This window comes from Ischnura elegans, chromosome 3 (assembly GCF_921293095.1).
Source record: "Ischnura elegans chromosome 3, ioIscEleg1.1, whole genome shotgun sequence".
NCBI lineage: Eukaryota > Metazoa > Arthropoda > Insecta > Odonata > Coenagrionidae > Ischnura > Ischnura elegans.
Window position 1 is genome coordinate 13,924,550 of NC_060248.1, and position 24,233 is coordinate 13,948,782.

Consider the following 24,233-nt stretch of genomic DNA (forward strand, 5'->3'; position numbering starts at 1 on the left):
ATTTCGTTTTCTTTCATGAAGGAAACTACCTTATTTTTTCCAATCGGTTTCCATTACAAGCGGTTCAATCCGATTGGTTGCAACACGATCGTAACTTGCTTTACTTATAAATTTCACTCCGATGACTCACTAGGAGGGCTCCTACTGACGTTCGAATGTAACTTTTCAAATGCAACGAATTCCGATGGCGTGGCTAGCCATTCGAAATCAACCGTTCGGAATGAAAACCGATCGGAAAAAAAATTCGATCAGCGTCGAGCACCTCCTCCCCTTTAATTATAATCGCAGAGTCAGATCAGATCCAAAATCACAATACATTAATGGAATTAGGTAATTGGAAGAGAAAGATTAATTTACGACGACTTTCGGGTATTCTCCCAAATAAAGTTAAAAGTTATCTCCCTCTTTCTATACATTTCTAAGTCATTGGAGTTCTCGTTCACTAACTTGTTCAGAGAGAACTACTCATTAAATGAAAGAGTCACTCACAGGAACGTAAGCAACAACGAACCACGTCAAGTCGATGCGAAAGGCCAAAGATTAGGGGAGAAGCGATAACCCGGTCTAACAGAGCTTGTTACGTCATAAAATTATCTGCAAAAAGGGTTAATGCCGATTTGGCCAGAACTTGGGAAGGAGGCGACGGATAGGATATCGGAAAAATCGGAAATAGGAAAAATAAAAAAAAAATTCACGATCGATAGCACTAAAAAAAAGGTAATTGAGTCCATTTGATGAAAGACATTTTAAATAAGGAATGCGCCTTTTCTAATCAATTTTCGAATGCACCTTTTTTCAGCTAAGCTAGCATTTCTGATAACTTAATAATAATTGCTAAAAACCTTTTAAAAAATCAAGAAAGCCACAACCAACTAAATTATAAAAGAGGCGGTTAAAAAGATAGCGAGATAAGATACATAAATAATCGTATGCAAAAAAACATTCGTTTATGTTTACAAGCGTATATCTCTTACTTTTTCAGTCTCAAAACTGTGCAAGAGATATTTCCAATGCATCGCGAGTTGGTAAAGGTATTCCAGTTCTAAATTCAACTCATACATTCCCACAAATAAGATCCATTAAATTATATCATCGGACTTGACGCACAAAACCCTGATGCTTATCGCTGAAGACAATTGTTTTTTAAACACCGCTGCTCCAAAATCGAGCGAACATGTGAATTCCATAAAAAATTACTCGTTTTCAAAACTTCAAGATTAGCACGCATTCGGAACTTCTTGTCGATTATAATACTTAAAGGATCATTCAAAAGTGCCCCGTAGGATTTGGGATTCATTACTGCAATATTTCTTAGTTTGATATATGGAAGGAACGATTAAAAATTGAAAAATTAAGTTCAAGAAGCAGAAAATGGACATTTTGAAGAAATCCTCCCTGCATAGAGGAATGAAGGAGTGGCGTTACCTAACCGACGAAATTTTTTAAGATCTTCCCCACATACATTAAAATTTTAAAGAGGAAGTGATCCTCGATTCTTGGTAGATGTCATTGTGGTTCATTAGGGAGCGTTTAAAATTGGGTTATTTGGTTCAAATACCATTTTTTGGTGTTATGGTGTTCGTATTAGTGTATTTTTGTATCCTACACGTGTGTTTTCCTGTTCCTTTACTTATTTCTTGAATAGTTAGGCTTTTCAATCATTTTCATTTTCAAGTAATCGCAAGGCGATACCCAACTTGCAGCAATGTGTACTCAATAATTACGCAACACCCTCACGATCTGGGACATAATTATAACCAGAGACCTCAAATGTACAATTTTGAGAGGGAACGTCATGACCCGAAAGGAGACTTCAAGCGGAGGCAAAGAATTCGGTCAACGGAACAGCCAAACGGTAGAAGGAAGGCAGCGCAATTACCGCATCCTCATTTTTCTTTCGATTAACATAGCGAGACATTTCAATAGAGAGACTGGTCGCAGGGGATTGCAAAAGTGGGTTATCAGCCAAGAGACAGACCCGCTTAAATGACTTCGTTCGGCTCCGAAGGAACTAATTCCCTTCCCGCGCCACCTATCGGAAATCCACTGAGGTGGACACAGTGTGTGACCCACAACCGCAAGGACTAGCTGTTTCGATATTCGCATTTCTTGGAAAATACAATCTTCTATATTATTTCTACTGTATAGATACCTTTTTCTCAACTTAAACGCAACCAAACTCAACAAATGAGGTACCAAAATGCACAGAATTTATCAGAGAACATGTGACGGTATATCATACTTCCTAAATATTGCTATTCTTTCCTAAAATTGGTTTTTAATAATTAAAAAAAACGAAAAAAAAAACAAAAACCGGTAAATATTCCTGACGTTAACGGCGCACAAACTGATACATTTGTTCATTTGCAACAATATCTCGCATTCTTTAAATAACTTTTATCAAAATGCGGCTGATTCCACATTCAAGTCTCCTGTTGATACGTAAGTATGAGTCATCACGTGCGTTTAACAGAGGATAGTGTAATTGCTTCCAATGCTGTGTTTAAAGAGGACCTCTGACCCAATTTGTACATGAACATTCCAAATAAATTTTTACATAAGACCCTGCCTTTTTTTTCTACATTTTAAAATTAGAAACGCGCCTATCCCTCTTGGACCTGCATTGAAAAGAGCGGGGGAAGCCCGCTGGGAGCGGGCGCAGCACGCTCGTAGAAAAGAAATTTGAAGCTTAAATCTCGGCTATTCATGCATCCCTATGGGATATCGGTTGTTACAAGCTTCCGAGGATTTCCTAGTCACATGAAAGATGGTGCTAAAGAAATGGTTTCCATGAAATGCGCGCGTGTTTGTGGTAAAAAGATTACAACGCCTTATCACATTAAGGAAGTCTATTCACGACAGCCCGATTCAAAATAAATACCTACTCATCGAGTAATTTTTAATAAATGGAAGGATGGACGTCAGTTATCGTCTATCGTCGTTATGTTCTATCCCACAGATGTAAAGGCCAATCGGTGCTGTTTTCGGGTTTAAGGAAATAAATAAATAAATGAAATGTTCGGCCATCACATATGACATCAACTGTGGTTTAAGAGCAAAATTAAAGTACACATATTTATTATAAAAGTGTTCTCCCGATCAATGTAGGTTCAACTGGACCATTCTGGGAACCACCCCAGCCTATCTCACCTCCGAAATACGATTTCCCCCTACGAATCACAATAAGGTTTATTCCCTTTCATACTATCTATAATTCCTATTCTCTCGCTGTCTCCCCCTCATATACTCAACATTCTTCCATCCAACATGGTTTTTATCGTCTCCCACCTCACCGTCTAGCATTTACTTAAGTCCTTTAATGTTCGGAGGAAGAACGAATTCGCATACCTATCCGTTCGGCAAAATGTCTATTAATTGTTTTCGCTGAACGTGGAAATATAGTCGGGTTCTAATATGATGTTCTCCGTATCGCTCTGAAAGGTATCTATTCTCAATCCCTCAATCAATATAATCCTATTGCGCAGCCTCCGAGTTTCTAGCGGATCCAAGCCTACTTTGTTTAATACCGGAGCAACGCTTTCTTGACGCCTGTAGCAATTTTTGATGAATCGCTCAGCTGCTTTCTTTGTATTTTGTTCAGTTCAAGGAGAGGTTGAAATAGTTCTAAATATTTGCGATTCAAGAGCGAAAGATACTTGAAGAGAATGACTTCTGTTTCCATTTCATTTTACCGCATGGGGATAACGAGCAGATAAGCAGTGCCAACAAAGATTAACTACCTGCAAATATGATGAGGGGGAGGGGCTTGAGATGCGTGATGGACTCTTAGTGACAACTCGGAACTCATCCATCCTCATAGAAGATCCACTCTCCTATCGCCCATATTCATGGCAGAATAAAATAACATAAACCTCCACTGTAAAAACGCTCAACAATCGCCTGCCGAATCAAATCCGCTCATCTAGTAGCCCTAATAATTTGATGTGATTTAGTTCTTTTTTTCATTTTTTAAGCTTAATTTCCTTTTATAAAGTTGTGTTATTTATCTCTTGGTACGTTTAATGTTCGTTTTCTGTTAGAAAAAGAAATTATTCTTATTCCAGTTCGTTGTTTAATGAAAACACTGTATATGTCAATTGGTAGTCATGCACATTGCCACTTCCTTTATTTGTTTTTTTCAGATTGTTTTATGACTATGTTAATTGTACTGCTCACCACTTTAATAATTTGCAACGTTAAAACTCCTAGAGCAATAAATGAATTAATTATTAGTATTACTTATTAATAGTCCTAGATGAGCGGATTTGATTCGGTGGGCGATTGTTGAGCGGTTGTTAAGTGGAGATATCGATCATAATAGAGAGTAACCACTGAGTACTAATTAATAATTCTCTACGAACAATTTCCAGGTTATCCCGTGGTTTGGGTAATATATTGAGGCGATAGGAACATATCTATGCATTCAAGTCACTGTATTTAGATGAAGTTCAACTTATCTTCTAAACGTTCTGTAAAACTTCACCTCACATAAAAACACACAAGAAAAACAGCGCATGCATTATCACATTACTCTGATCTAAAAACTTAACACCATGGCGGACACTCTTACTTAATCTTCTATAAGATGTCTAACTTAAATGTCCCCCACACGGAAGTATAATTTACACCAAGAGATATCCCAGATCGATGCTGAAGTGACCAATAACTGAAGCCCAGTATACAAACAGTTTGGTAAATTACTTCCTAAATATGAGCTGTAAGTATATGAATAATTGAAGGATATCAAGTAAGCAACTTGCCTCACAAAAATTTTTTCTCATCGAATGAGAACTTCCATGAGAGGGATTCAAATTATAAGAAAACAGGAATAGAAATTTATTAAAAACCATTTTAACTTTTGCCTAGCTTCAGGCGCGTCGCGAGAATTTAACGCATTAGATTTGGTTTAGCCGTACATCAAAATTCATTTTCCAAGGCCCTCGCCTAATTCCCGGAGTTTTCCAGGGGATTGGAATTCTCTGCGTATTCCCGGTTTTTCAGATATCCTAGATATCCGTTGAATACTCTGTCATTGAAGCTGAAACGCATATGCACGGCATTTAGCATTTCCTTTCACAATGAATTCAGTTTTCCTACAAGTACTAAATGATTTACTTGACTAAAAACCCAAGTTTTAGATTTGATGGGTGAAAACTGCAGCTGTAAATATTTTCATTATACTCTGACCCGCGAATCCAGACACTTTTAAAAGAGTGCTTTCGATGTGACGTCGGAAAGTTCACGGTCAACGACATTGGTTCCACGCCTCGATTTAATCGAGAGAAGAAATTCATCCAAACACCAGCAACACATCATGACCGAGACTCAGCCACATGATAAATTAGACGGAGTTGTTCCTATTTTAATAAATATTAAAGTTATAAAATAATAAGTATTAGCCTTACTACATCTTGTTCTAATAGGTTTTATTCCCTTAAAAATATTTATTCGTTTCAAGTGCATTAAAATACCCATTTAATCAAATGAATGTACCATCCGTGTAAAAAACAAAGAATCAGAAACGATCGCAAGACGATTCGATAGCCATTCACGAATAGATGATGGCACATTTGGCACGGACTACACTGACGCGGTTGTTGGGGCGAGTACAAAAGGAGTAGTGGAGGAGAGAAGACGTCACCTGCCACAGGAGTCGCAGTGCAAACATGCCACCAGAGTATCTGAGTGATAAGCGGGCGATCGAGTAAACAGATAGAGACGCGGCGAAGTCATCCTCCAGTGCGCGAGCGAAGAGGGAATTCGAACGAGTGTATTGTGATGCTTGTGTGCTGAGGAAATTCGGCATGCGTCAAGAATCCCTCCCCTTTTGAATTATAAAGATTGCGCTCAGGAAACCTATGAAACGAGTCGGACTCACTCAGTGTTTACGAATATCCTTGCAACACTTGCCGGAAGAGAAACACGAGGGTAAGTCACTTAAACAGGTCGCAAAAATTGATGGAAGCTTGATAATAATCTAATTAACTTTATGAAATGTTTTCTACACATTCATTCATTTCGTATCTCGCCAAGTCTTTGACCAAGTAAACACAATACTTGAATTATAATTTTTAGTCAACGTAGCTGCAAACAAAGTTACCAATTGAGCGAGAGCATGAATGACGGCACCCTAAAATATTTTTGAAGGGCACAAATAGATGAAATACGCAAGGTCAGCTCCGTGGAGGAAATGATAAAAATCAATACAGATAGTAGGTGTTTATTCTGCTTTCTGGAAAAAGATGGGCTGTTTTCCATCAGCTTGGAGCAACGGCTTTGAGTGTCTGAGTTTTCGAGTTTCTAAAACTTTACAGTGGAAATAAAGGGAACTTGCGGCAAAAGACAAATTTCCGAGTAGGGCATTCGATTGGCTGCAAGGTCTATAAATAACAATCTGATTCCCATTTGAAAGTGGTCAAGGCAATAATTTTGTGAAGTCGGTGTGCGGCGGGTTGCGTAACTCATCCGCCAGTTGCAGTCTCCAAAACTTGCACTTCGGCAGGTTTCTGCAGAACAGTCGCGAAACGTCGTTGAGAAATAATGGGCATGTCGTGTTAATAGTGCATTAATCTAGCAATAACAACATGAGTGAAATTCGAGGTGAGTTCAATGGCTTTGGAGTCAGAGCCATTCGAGAGCCGGAACGTACCCAAAATCGGCTATGCCGCCATTTTTAATTTTTTTTGGGGGGGGGGGGGGGGGGGGGGGAATTCTCGGTTTTCGGAATTTTCCTCTGGAAATTTTTCAGTCCCCCGCATCCACGGAAACTTTCAGCCCCCGCAGGAGGTGGCAGGGAATCAGAATAATACACTAAAATAATATCGAGTCACCCAAGCGTCTTCATAGTTTATGGATGGATAATCTCATCGAGTAGATTGCTCTCCCACCATTTATAGCACTTGCTAGCGCAGAGAGATTAGGAAAGACATAACCAAGTTGCAAAGGGAAGGTAGGTGGAATCGTATGGCTTCTAAGTAACCCACACCCTACCACCAATAAAATATCTCAACCCCAACTCCTGGAAACGCTTGACTCAAATTATATTATAATCGTCAGTGGAAATCGTGTTGCGGATATTCAGGATACCACTTGACTTAACTCATAGGACAGGAAAAGTCGCGAAATCACAGAACGCCGGTCTTTTGTTATTTTTTCAAACACACTTTTTCGGACTATCTTAAAATATAGAATGAAGATTTCGCCATTTTTCCTGTCTCGCCAGCTGAGTTCTTAGCATTATAGAGATCTGAAATGGTATCATTAGGAAGGAAATTACTTGTTCCTGCACTCATATGAACCTCCCGCTGGGTGGCCATGTTTCCCACCAGTGATTACTTTGTAGCTGTTTTTTTAGACTAACTAGAGTGATATTAAAAGCCTTGAGTCACTTAATGATTGTGCTCATTTTGTTTTTTATTTAAAATATCCAATCTGTCGATTTTTAACTTTAATTTATAACTAAAGATATATTATGCGCTTACAGCACCACCTACGAGAAACGAGCGAATTAAGCCTGTCTAAACACCTTACCTGCCTCACGTTCAGTATTTGGGCAAAAAAGTAGAAAGAATTAGAATTTACTCCGCATATTTACTCACAATTTATAATTCAGACCATAGGGAATGCTGTTTTGAAAATCATCGCGAGCGAGGAATGTGAGACTCAAGATAAATGTAGGTGAGGAGAAGCTTGAGCAGGTAGAGAAATTCGACTACTAAGGCAGCACGTTGAAGGATAACAGATACAGTAGTAAGGACAGCAGGAAGCGAATTGCATTAGCATAGGAGGCGTTCATGAACAGGAATTAGCTTCTGAGAGGATCGTTAAGTAAGAGTTTAAAGAAAAAGTCAGTCAAGAGTTTGATTTGGAGTGTAGCTCTCTACAGTACGGAAACGTGGACACTGAGGAAAGAGGGCGAGGCATTCGAGAGGAGGGTATGGAGAAGAATGGAGAGGGTGAATTGGACAGAGAGGAGGAACGACGGAGTGCTGGACATGGTGGGTGAGGAGAGGCAGCTTTTAGGTGAGATACGGACGAGACAGAACGTACGGATGGATCGAGTCCTTAGTGGTGAGGGGATGTTGAAAATGGTGTAAGAGGGTAGAATGTTAGGGAAACGAGGGAGGGGAAGGAAAAGAATAGGATTTTTAGATAGATAGAAAGAGAGTAGGCCTCACAGTGAATTAAAGAAGGCAGTGCTGGAAGGAAACGGAGGCTCTCAGATTACTTCTTTAGTACTCCATGGAAACCTACCTTAATCAGTAGAATACTATAATAATAATACTGATAATACTTATGTTTGAAGATATTATGATGTCCCGATACTCACAGCATTTGGTACATCAGATAACAAATTCTTCCAAGGAACACCTGAGAGTAGACTTCGTGTCGCATAAATAAAGCGGTGACTGTTTCATATTTTCTCTACAGGCACAGTAATTAGACCAAAGTATGCATACAATGTGTTACCCCAGTCAAGTACTGTTTCAAAGTCTGCAAAAACTTTTTGCTAAAAAAAAACCACATTCTTGACTTCTCACCAAAGAGAGTTTAGAGCAATTATTGTAGTAAAACGTTGATGTAAATGAGATATAAATAAACTATTAGCAAGTAGCATAAGATGCGCACCTATATTGTTAAGATTTTTTCATCGTATCACTACACGAGCTACATATAGCTTTACGTAAAATAATAATGGATTATTATCTGACGGTAGCCCATTCACTCATACATCTATTCTCCCCGTAAGTAGAAATAATATTTTGGCTAATTTAATTGATATGTGATGATATGAAAACTTAAACCAAAACGTTAGACTACCATTCATACAGTGATATGCTCGGTCCATGTTCGAAATTACGGATAGATATATTAATTAAGGAGTAAGAATCACTTAAAAGACATGTCCATTTAAATGGACATTATGACTGAAAGGGTAACACATGTTATCCTTCAAGGCTTCCTAAAATTACTGCACATTATCTATTGAAATATAATGAGTGGTATGGAGTAACATAAACCTATAAATATATAATAGAAACTTATATCATAAATTTTTTACATTCAAGACGATAGCATACGTAGTAAGGGAGTAATCCATCACCAAAATAAAGCGGTTGAGCAAGAGTCCCCTCTTGACTTAATGAATTTGGTGACAGATAACTCGCTTAAAACTTACGATTTAATCTAAAAAGAGACCATTCAAGCAAATTTGTATTATAATAATGTGTAATGGAGTTTGAAAAATAAAGAGACCCATATTTGCCTTCATAGTTACTCGCGATGAAAATTCGGTGGCCTAAACCATTTCGCGGATAAGTTGAAACAACTCATCGGGTGCTACACATGGAGCATGTTCCTCTATGGAAGCAAGGCCAACACGTTGACAGCAGCATAGACGTCAAGAGGGGAAACATTCGAAATGAAGAGCTTCCGAAGAAAGATGAAGATAAGATGGATCGCCTAAGTAATGAGGAAGTGCTAAGAAGATTGAGAGACAAGAAAAGTCTCCTAGAATCTCAAGGATAAGACTGGAAGCCACATTATGAGGCATGATGGCCTGAAAATAACCGTACAAGGACAGATGAAAGGGAAGAAGGGCAAGGGACGGCCACGAATGAGTAACATTGGATAAGTTATTAAGGATGCAAAAGATGATAAATACGTCACTAAGTAAAGGGTATAATTCATAGTGTCCGGCGATATCCGGTGGAAATGTTTTATATCCATGAGAATAAAATAAAATGGTCAATGGTCCATTTACGGTACTTTACATTTACGGTAAAATGGTAAGCTTACCATTATATTTTATTCTCAAGAAAAGGGTAGCTGAATGGTGAGCCGAAAGCGGAAGTAAGAGGAACTACGTCACTAGGCTAGCGTATAGGAGAGCGGAATGGAGAGCTGCGTCACACCAATCTTAGGATTGTTGACTAATAATGATGACGTTGATGGAGTGACGAACTCATTGCGAGCTTGTTACCGGGTCTCAGATATTCCTCAAGCTTGTGCATGGGCCACGTGTGGGTTTTTTTATTGTTTACACTACTGCCAGCGATTTCTTTTCACGTTGAAAAGTTCTTCCTGATCGATAAAATAGCCAGATATTTAATGACGTCATCAAAGCATGAAAAGTGGGAGGTAAATTTCGCTTTTTTTTTATTTGAACATATTTTATAACTTATCTTTCCCTTCCGTCCAACGAATTCTTTTCCTGAATTTCGATTTCGGGTGCGAGTGAACGATCCCATTTTGAGCGCGTTAAAAGCAAACTCTGTCAAACATTTGTCTTTACAAGTACAACTTTGGCATGCAAGAGTCAGCAAAGAATAAAACTTTGCTAGTTCCACAATATATAATTTACCTACTCGCCACCGGTTTCGACTGAGTGTAGCCATATTACTCGTATAACACTCTATCGATGTTGAAATTAGTGTTAGAGGGTGGAATGTTAGGGAAACGAGGGAGGGGAAGGAAAAGAATAGGATTTTTAGATAGATTGAATGGGAGTAGGACTTGCAGTGAATTAAAGAAGGCAGTGCTGGTAGGAAATGGATGCTCCCAGATCACTTCTTTAGTACTCCATGGAAACCTACCTCAATCGGTAGAATACTATCTTCTATATTATTTCTACTGTAAAGATACCTTTTTCTAAACTTACACGCAACCAAACTCTACAAATGAGGTACCAAAATGCACAGAATTTATCAGAGAACATGCGACAGCATATCTTACTTCCTAAATATTGCTATTGTATCCTAAAATAGGTTTTTAAATAATAAAAAAAACAAAGACCGGTAAATATTCCTGACTTTAACGCCGCACAAACTGATACATTTGTTCATTTGCAACAATATCTCGCATTCTTTAAATAACTCTTGAAATAAATAACTTTAATCAAAATGCGGCTGATTCCACATTCAATTCTCCTGTTGATACGTAAGTATGAGTCATCATGTGCCTTTAACAGAGGGTAGTGTAATTACTTCCAATGTTGTGTTTAAAGAGGTCCTCTGACCTCAATTTGTGCATGAACATTCCAATTAAATTTGTACATAAGACCCCGCCTTTTTTCTACATTTTAAAATTAGAAACGCGCCTATCCTTCTGTGGACCTGCATTGAAAAGATCGGGGGAAGCCCGCTGGGAGCGGGCGCAGCACGCTCGTAATAATAATATTAATGAGGGTATGGGCTAGGAAAAGAGGCGAGGAGGTGAGGGGGGGGGGGAGAGATGGAGAAGGCGGAATGCTGGGTTGCTGGTGCGTGAATCAAGGGAGGGAGGAAGGAAGGGGTGGGTGTTGGTGCATCTGAGTCCCTGGACCGCGGCACGGGGTAAATGGGTGTAGGGCTAATCGTTAGGATGATGGTGGGGCGGGGAAATAGCATGTTAAGGAGGGGGGAATTCTGCGAGTACAAATGGTCGTTGACTAAGTTGACGACGGGGATGGATTTGCCTTGAAGAATTTCAAGTTTTTCCAATACACATAATTTGGGTCCGTTTCTTTCTCTCTCTACGCAGAATTTTCGAGAGAATGAGAGAATTTTGTTAACCGCGCCAGAAGATTTTAAACCGTATCGAAACCGATCGCGAGTATAAATAAATTACCGTGGCACTAGCAAAGTTTTATTCTTTCCTGACATTCACGAAGGAGCGTATCTAGCGATTTGATCGTTGGATTATTCTTCCTCATAGGATAATCCTCTAAAATCGCTGGCACATTAATGGCTTTGCCTGGTTTCGCTATTTAGTGGGCCCTTTTCGCTTCTTTAGCGTTAAGATGTTTTTCCCCGTCCCGTCCCTTCCTTCCCTATCCTACCCCGGAGGCGTCGTCGGGCTCCTATCGCGGCGGCGCCTCATTCCTTTTGCCCTCCTCTCCGGCCCCTCCCTGAGTGATCGGTCGTATAAGTCTCTGATATGGTTCCCGGCCCCGGAGTGTTGTATCCTCGAACGGCTCCCCTTGAGCCCTCATTCTCTCTGTCATAAAGGAGCCCCGTCAAGCAACACCTCAGGTCATTGCAAACTAGAAAACTTTGAAAAGGAAAAGAGTGAAAATTTCATGATGACAGCCTCAGTTTTACGCGAATAATTTTTCACCGAAAAATTCCTACCGAGAAGGAAGTCGATATCTCCACTGCACAAACGCTCAACAATTGCCCACCGAATCAAATCCGCTCATCTAGTAGCCTAACAATACGAATCCGCTCAGTTGGCAGTAGCCGGAGCATAAACGCTCACCTCCAATTCTCCAAGCTTTGGAGATGAGCGTTAGTGCTTCGGCTACTGCCATCTGAGCGGATTCGTATTGTTGGGCTACTAGATGAGCGGATTTGATCCGGTGGGCGATTGTTGAGCGTTTTTGCAGTGAGGTATCAAAGTGCAAGCCCTCTTCAGCAGAACGGAATGGATGAGATACATTTCACACGGAATGCATTCGACGCATGTCTTCACAAACAGGTGGGCGATAGAGACGGAGAGATATAGAGGCATTTCGAATAAAGAAGTACACCGTTGCTTTGGAGGGCAGACACTCACGCGATGCAGGCGCCAGGGAGCAGCAGAAGCAGAGCGATGAATGGGAGCAGGTGGAGAGGCAGGCGGCGCGGCGGCACCCGAGCGCAGCCACTGGCAAAACTCATCTTGGCGGTGGTTGTCCACGCCCCACTGTAGCAGCACCTGCCACCGACACGAGAAAAGAATGTTTCGTTTTATTTGCTTTTATTTTCATTTGCATTCATCAACCCGAAAACAGCTTCATTAGGGCTTTACATCGGGGAGCAACAGCAAATAGCAATGGACTGTCACAAACATCCATGCCTTGAGTAGAGCCGAAGCTACCCAAGTGGGACTCGAAGCAGGGACCTTCGGTTTGGCTGAAAAGGATTGTACCCCGTCGCGACCGATAAAATTACGACCGGCGGCAAATATAAGAAAGGGAAATCTAAGGCAAATATATCAATGTAATTATTCATTCCTCCAAAAAACAAAATTCATCCATTATATTCAAATATTTGGAAATAAGGAACCCTACTAGGCATCAGGCCTGCTTTTAGGTACGTACAAGTGCGGTTGCAAATATATTTTTCCAATTTTCTGCATACCTATGCAGTTTTTTAAAAGCAACACACTAAAAAATTATGAAATGAGTATTTACAGCTTTTCATTCCCATGTGCATCTCATTGTCAGATAAATAACAAGATAATAAATTTACATAAGAATATGATATAAGGGTATGTCGTAATACAAATATTTTAACACGCACAGCAGTCTTAACAGACAACTAGCCTCAGGCGGCGAAATAAATAAATCCTAACTACGCACCTTATCAATGTTTGTGCATGACACAATGTCTTTTTCATTGTTTCACTAATCTAAAAAAGTAGTATAATTTGTCAGTTCTTTTTTTTGTGATCGATATCTGAGAGTAAAACTTACGTCCAATAAACAAATATTGAGACTGAACTACGAGCAACAGAGGATACATTTGTGAAATTACTGCAAAGGAGTAGTGATGTAAATTCTCTCTACAAAGTAACTGGTGATGAAGATTCAACTTGTCAACAATCTCAATGCAATACTGTATAATTTGGTTGTTAAGGCCTCTGCCGAAACTTCAAGACAGATATGACGCCATTGGTACCCAAGTCCTGCCAAACTTAAAGAGAAAGCATTGATAAACCTCGAATATATCATCAATAGATTCCAAAACCTCGTATATAACATAAACAAAATCCGACTACAAGCAACGAAGGTTTGTCCAATAGAAAATTAAACATTTCTTTTAGCAGTATCACTTCATTTAAAGGTTCTTCTAAAGTTAAAATCTAAAGTTTTGAATTGATACTAACATACTGTATTGTGCATTTACTTAAACATAATACATCTACATATTACCCCGCAAGCCACCTAAAAGGCGTGTGGCAGGGGGTGTTAGGACACCAGCCGTTTACAGCTAAAAAAATGAAGTGCTCTAACGAGGTTGGGACTAGCATTATTAAAGTCCTTTATGGTTTGGGAGAACAACGGATTCCCATATCTATCCGTTCAGCAAAACATCTCTATTAATTTATCGCTTCTATCGGACCTGGAAATATAGTGTGGCTCTAATATTATGTTCTCCGTGTCGCTCTTGAAGATATCCATTCTCAATGGGGAACATGCATGGAATTTGTTCATCATGCTAGTTAGTCTCATTGAATAGAAAAATTTCTCACGAGTCCAAATATATAAGCCAAAACTCTCCTGGTACTCCACAAACGTCAATAAATGCTAATTAATAATGCTCGAATATCGCTTGAAGTCACGTGACCTGAAACGCCTTCTGACGTCATCGCACGGAACACCATTCACTTCGCTAAGAGAGTAGAGTGTTAGAGGCTTGAATGCAAGATATTTAAAGTAAAAATTGCAATTATTATCGCCAAATTTGCATTTGAGCCCTCGTAGATCGATTTTCTATCCACTTTCTCAGTCTGTCATCAGTGGATGCCGTTCCGTGACGTCACGCTCCGATGACGTCGTGTTTTCAATCAGCCGATGAAGATCAATTTTTAAAGACTCATAACTCAGCTAAAAAGCATTATTCATACGCGAAATTTTCGACGAGTACATTTGAGGTAGAGGCCTTCTTATTCCAGTACTTTAAAAAAATTGTGCATGTTCCCCATTGTTCAAGCAATCTAAGCCTAGCGCGCAGCCCCCGAGCCTCCAGCGGCTCCCAGCCTGATTCGCTTAACATCTGGGTAATGCTGTCTGTACGCCCGTGGCGGTTGTTGACGAAACGCGCAGCCTTCCTTTGTATTTTATTCAGTTCGCGGATTAAGTTTTTCTGTACCGGATCCCAAAAGCTCGCAGCATATTCAAGGTGCGGACGGACGAGTGTGAAATAGCACCTTTCTTTCACTTTCTCATTCGAAAATCTTCCCACAATACGCTTGACGAATCCTAATTTCTTCAGGGCCATGCCACAGATATTCCTTATATGTGTTCCCCACGAGAGGTTCGAGGTTATCGTAACTCCCAGGTACTTCACTTCGTCTGTTGCCTTTATGTTAAAACTGTATTAGTTGCATAAAAACACTTCATTTTGATGACTTTTTTTACATAAAATTTAAATAGCACCATAGTATTGCTCGTGAATTTAGTAGTATTAACACCAATAATCTCATCAAAGTATGTTTTTCGTGGAAAATCGTAGCCTTTTATTTCTTTTGTGATATTGATCTATTAGTTAAATAACCCTTTTATAGTATCATCCTGGTATAGCATCAATAAATAATTGGTCCCTTGAATGACGTTACAATCAAGTCATACTGTAGATTCCACGCTCTAATTTTGTACGTAGTGCATAATTTTGTAAAGAGAAAATGAAGGACCCAGACCCCTGTACGTATAACAGGGTCAAGGAAAAATTTTAATACCTATCCCATTAATATTTTAGAATAGAGGGAGTAAAATAAGCATGAGAGATAGGACGTCTGCTACTTGGGTAACCAAGTGACCTTGTGACGTAATAGGACGCAGAAATAGGACGTAGTCAGTAGGATACTCCAAGCCAAGAGGATATTTCTTGAAAAGATGTGTTCCTTACCAGTGGGGAGCATAATGCGTTGAAGTGAGGAAGCAATTCACTAGGACTTACGCTGGGAGCATACTTCTTTATGGTAGGGAGGCATGGACTGTGACAGAAAGAGAAAAATCAAGAGTTGTTGCAGTAAGCCAAAAATCTACTTTTTTTAGTAATTTATTTAATCTTTACATTTTCCAAAGTGAGATTGAAGTTGGCGGTTTTAGTGTTGGCCATATTTGTCTGTGAATGAGCAGCCGCCTTCTCTTTATTTACCCTCTTTCCATCGCTATTCGCTAATGAAGTCACTGTGCGCATAATTATACCGCAAGTTATTTCAAGTTATTCATGTCCACTTTGTCTCATTTATATTGACATTTAAATTGATTTAGTTAAAATGTGACATAAATTACATAAACATTGCCATATATAGTACAAATACAAGATATTTACATTAATACCAAATATAAATGTCAATATAAACCAGGGAAATAATTATTTGGTGCCTGCTACTTTAAAGCAGTGATGCATAGACGATGATAGGAGTAGATTGATAGAAGTTGGAAATTTTCGAAACGTGGCGCACAAGAAGGGGGATGGATATCGAATGGATAAATTTGGAAGTTCAAACCAGAGTGAGACAGAGAATGGAATTCTGTTGATAACATTAGAAGGAGACGGGATAACTTATTCGGTCACATTGGTCTGATGAAAGCAATTGTTATCCTCCCCCTAACATTCCACACATTTCGGGAGATTACGCACTCCTACCTTTCAGTATGGCTTTAAACATCCCTTAACCCCCTAGTACTCGCACCATCCAAAACTTCTGTCTCCTAAGAATCTCATCTAAAAGTTTACTATCCTCCCCCACCGTGACTAGCACTTCCTCGTTCCTTTTCTCATTTCACCTTCATCGTTCCTAACGTGAGTCCTAATGAGTTGCTTCCTCACCTCAACGCATTACATTCTCCACTGTTAAGAAACATCTCTTTTCAATGAATTACCTCTAAGCTAGGACTACCCAAATGACTATTTCTATCTTACTAAATTCATCGCCGGTCACCCGGATGCGCAAGTAGCAGAACTCCGGACGAATTTTGTCAATGAAGATAGCCTAAGACAAACAGAACGCATCACCGTGTATGCATATAGGTATTTTAAGATAATTTTCACCTATCGAACTAAAACCAAAAACATTATTTGATGTCTCGCCCAGCTCTTTCAGATTTCAGCCCACTGTGTAGCGAGGATATCTGCCGCGCCTGCAACGAGTGTAACCCGCATGGCACGAATGTAATGTTTTCACAGCCGTCGGACGCACGATGCAGATAAAGATCTTAATGGGAAAATACAAATCGACGGCTTCTGTCGCCTCCGACTGTTTGCTTAAGCCCTTCTCTGTACACTGACTGATGTCACCTGTCCCATCGTCTCACCTTGCAACACTAATCGAATTAAATCTCACGCACAATATCCTATTCTAAAAATACTGAGCAAACAAGATACTCTTAGAGTTCTATTTGCTCAAATTTAAATAGCAAACATTTTCGCACGCGTCTCAAGACATGTCGATGATACAATCAGTTTTTAATTTTATCAACATGAATGATGAAATAAGGTTCAAGAATTGACGATGAGTTTTATTTTGAGATCTAAATGTGATCCAGTAGTACCTCCTCTTTGCGTATCTTTGCCTCTTAAAAGAACAGTAACAAAGGTCATCGCTACTGGCCAAATATTTCCCGAGCGAAATGCAAACAAACTGAAGGCCGAGTGAAGGCTATGGAATTGATTGCTCAAATAAACTCGTAAAGCATCCGAAGAGACTTCGGCTATCTGATACGAGGATAGAAAAGAGAAAAGCATCACAATTAATTGCACTTCCACGCATGGAAAGGACAATGGCCAGATATCAGCTGAAAATCAACGAAAAGAAGATACAAGCAAGCAGCAAAACAGAGGAAACTAGGACAGAAATTATACCAGAAAAACAAAATCTGGAAGATGTAAAAGAGAGTTTTTTAAAATCTAGGAAGCCAAATTAACAACGATGGACGAAGCAAGATAGAAATAGACGGTAGAATAGCGCATGCGAGGAGGGGTTTCCATAAAAAGAAGAATCTACACACAGCTGAAAATAAAATTATAGAAGTGAGGAAAAAAATTTTCAGATGCTAAATATGGAACATGTTTCTCTAAGGGAAAGAGGCTTCGACGTTCACAGATGCGGAGAAGTTCAAAAGGGAGCATTCGAAATGTGGTACTACCGAAGAATTACGAAGATAAAATGGACCGAACGAATAAGTAATGAGGAAGTTGATGGATTGAGGCGTTACTTTGTGGAATTTGTCCATACTGAATAAAAATTAAACTTTGTTTTTCCACATAAATCTTTATTCGATCACATCAGGCCTGAGGATGACGCAGTACGTCGAAACCGCGGTCGTTATCGACTAACGATTTATGTGGAAAAACAAAGTTCAATTTTCATTCAACAAGTAATGAGGAAGTGCTAATAAGAGTGGAGAAACGAGAAGTTTTCTAAATGCCTTAGGGATAAAAACGGGACAACTTATTTGGCCACATTATGGGGCACGATAGGCTGATAAAAGCAATCTTACAATTAGAAGGACAGGTGGAAGGGAAGAGGGGCAAGGGACGGCCACGAATGAGTTGCATAGAACAAGTTGTAAAGGATGTAAAAGAGAAGAAATACGTCCCTATGAAAATGCTATTGGATAGGAGAGCAGAATTGAGAGCTGCGTCAAACCAATCTTAGGATTAAATGATACACTAATATATCAAATTGACCACTAAATTTTTATTTCACAAACTCTACAACACGTGTTTCTATTGACTTGCAATAATCGTCAGGTTCGTCAAAGACATATTTCAGAATTTATCATTATGCTTCACATCTCCCCATTCCTCCTCTGAGGATCTTCCCTTCAACCTTTCCTTCAACTATTTAAGCCTAAATCATACGATCAATATCTACTTCCTGCAGAGTGATAGTTCCAGCGATAGGTTTTCAGGGACCAAAAGACCTCGACCCTTAGTATTGTTTTGTTACGATAGTGATGCATTTGTCGGCAGTGCTTCGGCATTATGCGGGCATTGCGATCTCCAGAAGCGGAGACCGCAACGGGAGAAGCCGCGAGCGGTGTACTCGTGAAGGAGACGGTCGCCATTGTAATTGGCGGCGGGTTATGTTCGCTCAAAAGAACGTTTAGCACTCGAATAGTCATCTCCATCAACAAACACACATTGAGAATCGTCGAAAACCGGCAAGAAAGGGAAAACGGCGAAGGGCACACTGAAGAAGAGCTTTTGTTCGCGACGCCTTCGAGAAAGTTGGGAAATGGATTGAGCTGCAACACACGTGGAGGAAATACAATCAAGATGTCAGAACAGTAAGAAATATCCAAGGCCAACACTGAAACTCCTAATTGTACATTATTATGGGAAATGAAAACAATTATAAAACAATAAAAATACATAAAATGTTAACAAAACCACTATAATTTGACGTAAAATTTTTTTCACGAGAACGTTACGAAAACTAATTGCTTAAATTTTTATTTTCTTATTTATATTCATCACTACGAAAGCAGCAATATTAGACCTTTACATCGCGCGGCAACAACCAGTTACAATGGACGATTACAAACATCCATTCCGTGAATCGGGTAACCAACCTTTGCAGGACTCGAACCCGCGACCTTCAGTTTTGCAGGCCCTTCGCACTACACCCCGCCGCCATCGAGGCCGGCAAAAACTAACCCCATGCCGGATATCGAACCCGGGCCTCCAAGGTGAAAGCCAGAAATCCTAGCGACCAGACCATACGGAATGTCGCATAGTTATCAGAAAAACTGCCATATTTTCTTCGCATAGTACCATATCTTCTTCAACCCGTTTCATCCAACCGGCATCAAAGGCTGATTGGCTGACTGCTTTACGGCCAATGGCCGACATAATGGTCCAACTATAGCAAGTATATCAGGGTATTTCCGATGAATTACTAGAATGAATGTTTACAACTCTGGTGAATATAAACAAGAGTCCACACGCTGAAAGTGCAGTAACCAAAATCCAAGGCCATTAGTGAGACCACATTTTTCGTTTTCCTTTGGGAAATGATAACAGTAAGCAATGTATTCGCCAACAATTAGATTGTATTAAATTATTATGATAATGAATCCCTTGATAACTTTACTTCTTCTTGAATATTCAATTTATGAATATACACCGGGTTGTTTACGGCTGTCGTTCTGCACACAGCTTTCGCTTCAGCCATGATAATCCTCTTCTTTCATTCTTATTTTTTCCATCGATCTCTCTAGTCTCCAAATAACTGTGGTCTTCTTTTTTAAGTTTTTCTGAAGGTCTTCAATCCAATATTTTCTTGGGTCATCTGTGGTGTCATTCATCCGATTAACATGGTCAAACTAGGGTAACCAACTTTCTTTTTACCTCGTCGACAATATATTTTTCCAATTACATCATCTATGTAATTGTATCATTTCTTAATTTATCACGTATCAATCAATCGTTCTGCAAATCCTTCGCATGAAATCTCTCTCAGTCGCCAGTATCCAATTTCTGTTCTTTTCTTTAGTGACCCATACCTCTGATCCTTACGTTATGACACTTTCTACCATTGTTTTATAAATTCTTACTGTCGTTTTTCTTCCGTGACACATCATCGCCATTAGTGACACATCATAGGATTTTGCAATTCCAATCTCGGCTTCAAACGCAGAAGTCGATTGACGCTCTTTTGCATATTTCATTTGAGCCCACTCAACGGTGTTTGATGCCTCCTAATTCATGCAAGAACAGGAAAATACCTATAAACACCTCATCACTTGAAAGACATCACGCATATAAATACAAACCGAGAAATACGACCAACACATGGAAAATAATATGTCATTTGACACTATGACATAAAAACACGGAAGGAAGATAGAAATTATTTGATGAAAATGACAGCATATGTTCAAAATACAGTCATTCGGAATTCGAAGCTTGCGTTTGATAATGATTGGTATAAATCAATTCGCCACTTCAATGGAGGACGATTATTTATGTTTTTGAACTGAAACCTCATTCGAATCTCGAATTCGGCAATGCATAAACAATACTGATGAGGAAAAAAAGCTTACGGAGGCTCACGTATTATTCGAGAAAGCATAAGATGAAAAAAATCCGGAAAATTGAGTTTGTGTGCAGAGTAAAATCGCCAGTGCTCACGCACTTATAGAAGAATATTTAAAATTAGAGCAAAATATTCTACATTCATTTTGCAGCAAACCCGAGTTGCTCCATTTACGGAAGGTATACACGCTACCCTTTGCGTCAGTGACCGGTACCGCTGCGTCAACTGACCCTTTCCGCAAACACACTCCGCAATTTTCGCAGGTGTACCCAATGAGCATTTCAAGATGATGGAATAAGGTTCAAACCAGAGATGGATTAAGAGAGGGGCTGGGGGCCGGATTCATTGGAAATAATGCAATCCTTAAAGTGGCTCTCCGGAGCAAGTTTTTACTTCAAAGCACATTAGACACATTATCGCAGTGTTGCAAACCACAAATGCGCAGCGGAAAGATGTGAACCAAACCCGTAGCCCCAAAACAACAATCTTAAGCATCGTGTCCATTGAAGACTAAAGCCCTTATTAGACGAGGTAGCCAGGTGACGTCGCCAGCTACAGTAGCTGAAGACGCACTGGCCACCAAACCTAGTAGCCAGTTAAGTAGCCCGTTTTTTTTCTCAGGGTCCAGCGATGTGTACTGACCGATTGGCAACGTGAGACTGGCGACCTAGTGTAACAAGCTCCGTCAGCTACAACGCAGCTTCGCCAGTACGGGTAGCCTGTGGCGACCGGAGTGGCGACGGGGCGCGGTAGTCAGTCAGTCGCCAAAGTGTGGCCACGTCGCACAGTGGGCCAAAATCCAAAAAAGCTGGCCAAAATTCGAAAAATGAAGTTTGCGCAAATCAGCAAAAAACAGTTGATATCCATTATTGAGCTTGTACTCTTTAAGATAGGGTACCATACAGATCATGGAATACGTTAATATAATTTTTACAGCTGTTCAAAGTAGAGCATGTCAGAGTGATTTTAGCGACCAAATTTTTTCCGTTGAAAATAGCTAAATTTGTGGCTTCATTACAGAGCCGTTGTTCAGAATATTGGTTTCAAAGTATTTTTATCCATAAAATTGATCTTCATGAAATGAATAGAGACAGTGTTTGTTTCAATTTACTAGCTAATTAATATTTTTATAATTTTTCAAAAACTGTGTTGATTTTTCATTGAATTTTATGTTTAACGGTAATTATCGCTTATATCGACATTAGGCTACACGCTACAGGCCACAGGCTACTCAGGCTACAAGCTTTGAGTTGTTTGCACTGTAAGATAGACAAAAGCATATAGAACAATGTTCAGAATGCAGTCTTTGCGATAACTTGCGATTCAAATTTTAACAACCATATTTATGTAAATCCACCCCGGCCACTCAGACTCGGCTAATACTTTAGACTCTAGCAACTTTTGGCCAGTTTTTTTCGATTTTAGCCCACTGTGCGTCACTGGCTACCCTCGTCTAATAAGGGCATAAAAGCTTCGAGACTGAGAGTCGAGTAACGTGCGAAAATGGGAGTGAGACACTCCCGAAGACAACGCGCTAATGTAGATAATTCTCGGAGACTTCAATTGTTGCCAGAGGACATGCATACTTCCCGAACTGTCGAGATTATGTCTCTGAAATCGGAACATCTCTGTTCTTATGAGACTGATCTCAGGACTGAGAATTCTAATAGCGATGTAAATTTCAGTTGTTTTCCTTCAGTGGACACATTATCGAGATAAACTTACGAGACTCGAGTCACGGAGACCTCTCGGAGACTGTGAATAGTACCCAATGGACACAGCTCTGAGATAAATCTCGAGATTTGGTCACCAATCGACACGTAGCTAAGGAGTAGTGGAGAATCGGCGACATACTGGGATTGATTTCGTGAAGTCATCAACTCATCTGGGAAAGGGTCGTCGAGTTTTCGTCACAAATAGCACGAGAAGAAGGCCAAGAGTTAAAAAACGGAAAGACTCGGCTCTGTTTACTTTTCACACTCAATCACAATCGACATTAAATAACATAAAATTGGTGAATCATCCCACAGTTTGTTTTTTTTCGCCTGGAAATTAAATTTCTATCCATCGGACCGAGGACTATTAATGGGATGTCATCTGAAGGCATTTTAAGGGTGTTCGATGTTATTTCCAATACTATTTCGAATGCTTCGGCGCAATATTTGAAAAGGTGTCGTCTGTCAGAACTGGAGATGCGTAAACATCATTCGTTTCCGAGCGACTTCTTGGAGATAATAGCGCACAACTTATCCATTCCTTCCGAAATAAGACTTCGTTAGATATGCGCTTTACATTCAAACACGATCATCGAAGAATATTACCATGTTATCCATGAAAATACTCACTAAATTCAACGCCATCCATATTAATACCTACCCACTAATTTACATCTCTCGAGAGTTCCAATTTACAAGTTACGAGAATTGGTCAATAGTGTACACGTAGCTTTAATCCCTGGTTCAAACAAGGGATGCATCACGAAAAACACTGGTGAGCGAAAGTATTAAAGTCCTTGCATAACAACACGATGTATTTACGAAGCCCGCTCCCCTGCATTTTCCAATCAGCACACACACATCTCCACTGCTAAAGCTAAAATTCAAAGATACCTTCGACACCGCAGGCGTCCCAATCTCTTCCGACCACTCAGGGCCCGAATAAAATATATTCGGCCGCCATTCGCAGAATATCAATCGCCTTATCGGACGACACACTTGCTCGGAGGTAACTCACGGAGACGAAGCTGAATGAATCGTCCGTCGAATGGAGGACGCGAAGCAGCTTCCAAAGTACCCGCGCATGGAAATCGAACTGACAAGAGGAGGTCTTGTATTCGCGGTGAAGTCATCGGACGATTGGCAAGGCGTGCGCGCGCATCGGTCAGCAGCGGACACAGGAGGAAAGAGATGGAAGGTTTAAAGGGTTTCCCCTCAGTTTATCTTCTCTTGAGAATCTGCGAGAGCGTTATCGACGGAGAGCGACTCATTAGCAGTTGTCCGAATCAGATAGATTAATCTCTTTTTTTGCAACGTGGTCTATTTCTCTTATCACTGCGAAGATGAGACACCCTCCCGAGAAACCATGTGAGACCATGAAACCGTCCACTTCACCTTCTCCATTCTTCTCCATTCCTTCGATGGAGAGGAAAGGAGAGTGTGAAGTGGACGAATAGGAGGAGGAACGACGAAAGGCTGGACATTACTCTCCATTCGATCACCAAATATCAATTTTGAGGAGTGAGAGTCAATTAAATACAAAAATTCTTAAGTTATATATGCATAATTAACTCAAGATAAAAGTAGGGGGACAAAAGCTTTAGCAGGAAGAACAATTCAACTGTATAGGAAAAAGATAGAGGAAAACGGCTACAACAGCAAGGATAAAAAGAAGATAATTGCGTTAGCGAAGGAGGCACTCATAAGAAGGAAGGAGCTTACGAGGGTATCGTTATGTGAGAGTTTAGAGAAAAAGTTAGCGAAGAGTCTGATCTGGTTTGTAGC

General features: G+C 39.9%; 1 protein-coding gene across 3 annotated transcripts in view; it reads right to left on the minus strand.

The window, feature by feature from the left end:
* The window catches only part of LOC124155465 (pH-sensitive chloride channel 2-like), an 87,147-nt gene that overhangs the window by 36,350 nt on the left and 26,564 nt on the right, over positions 1-24,233 (minus strand). For 2 of the 3 annotated variants that reach the window (XM_046529299.1, XM_046529298.1), the window contains exon 2: positions 12,535-12,675. In XM_046529299.1, the coding sequence (XP_046385255.1) occupies positions 12,535-12,638 (104 nt within the window). In that variant the 5' untranslated portion in view covers positions 12,639-12,675. Of the gene's footprint in view, positions 1-12,534; positions 12,676-23,342; positions 23,510-24,233 lie in introns of those variants that run through there. The other variant, XM_046529297.1, reaches the window with a different exon arrangement.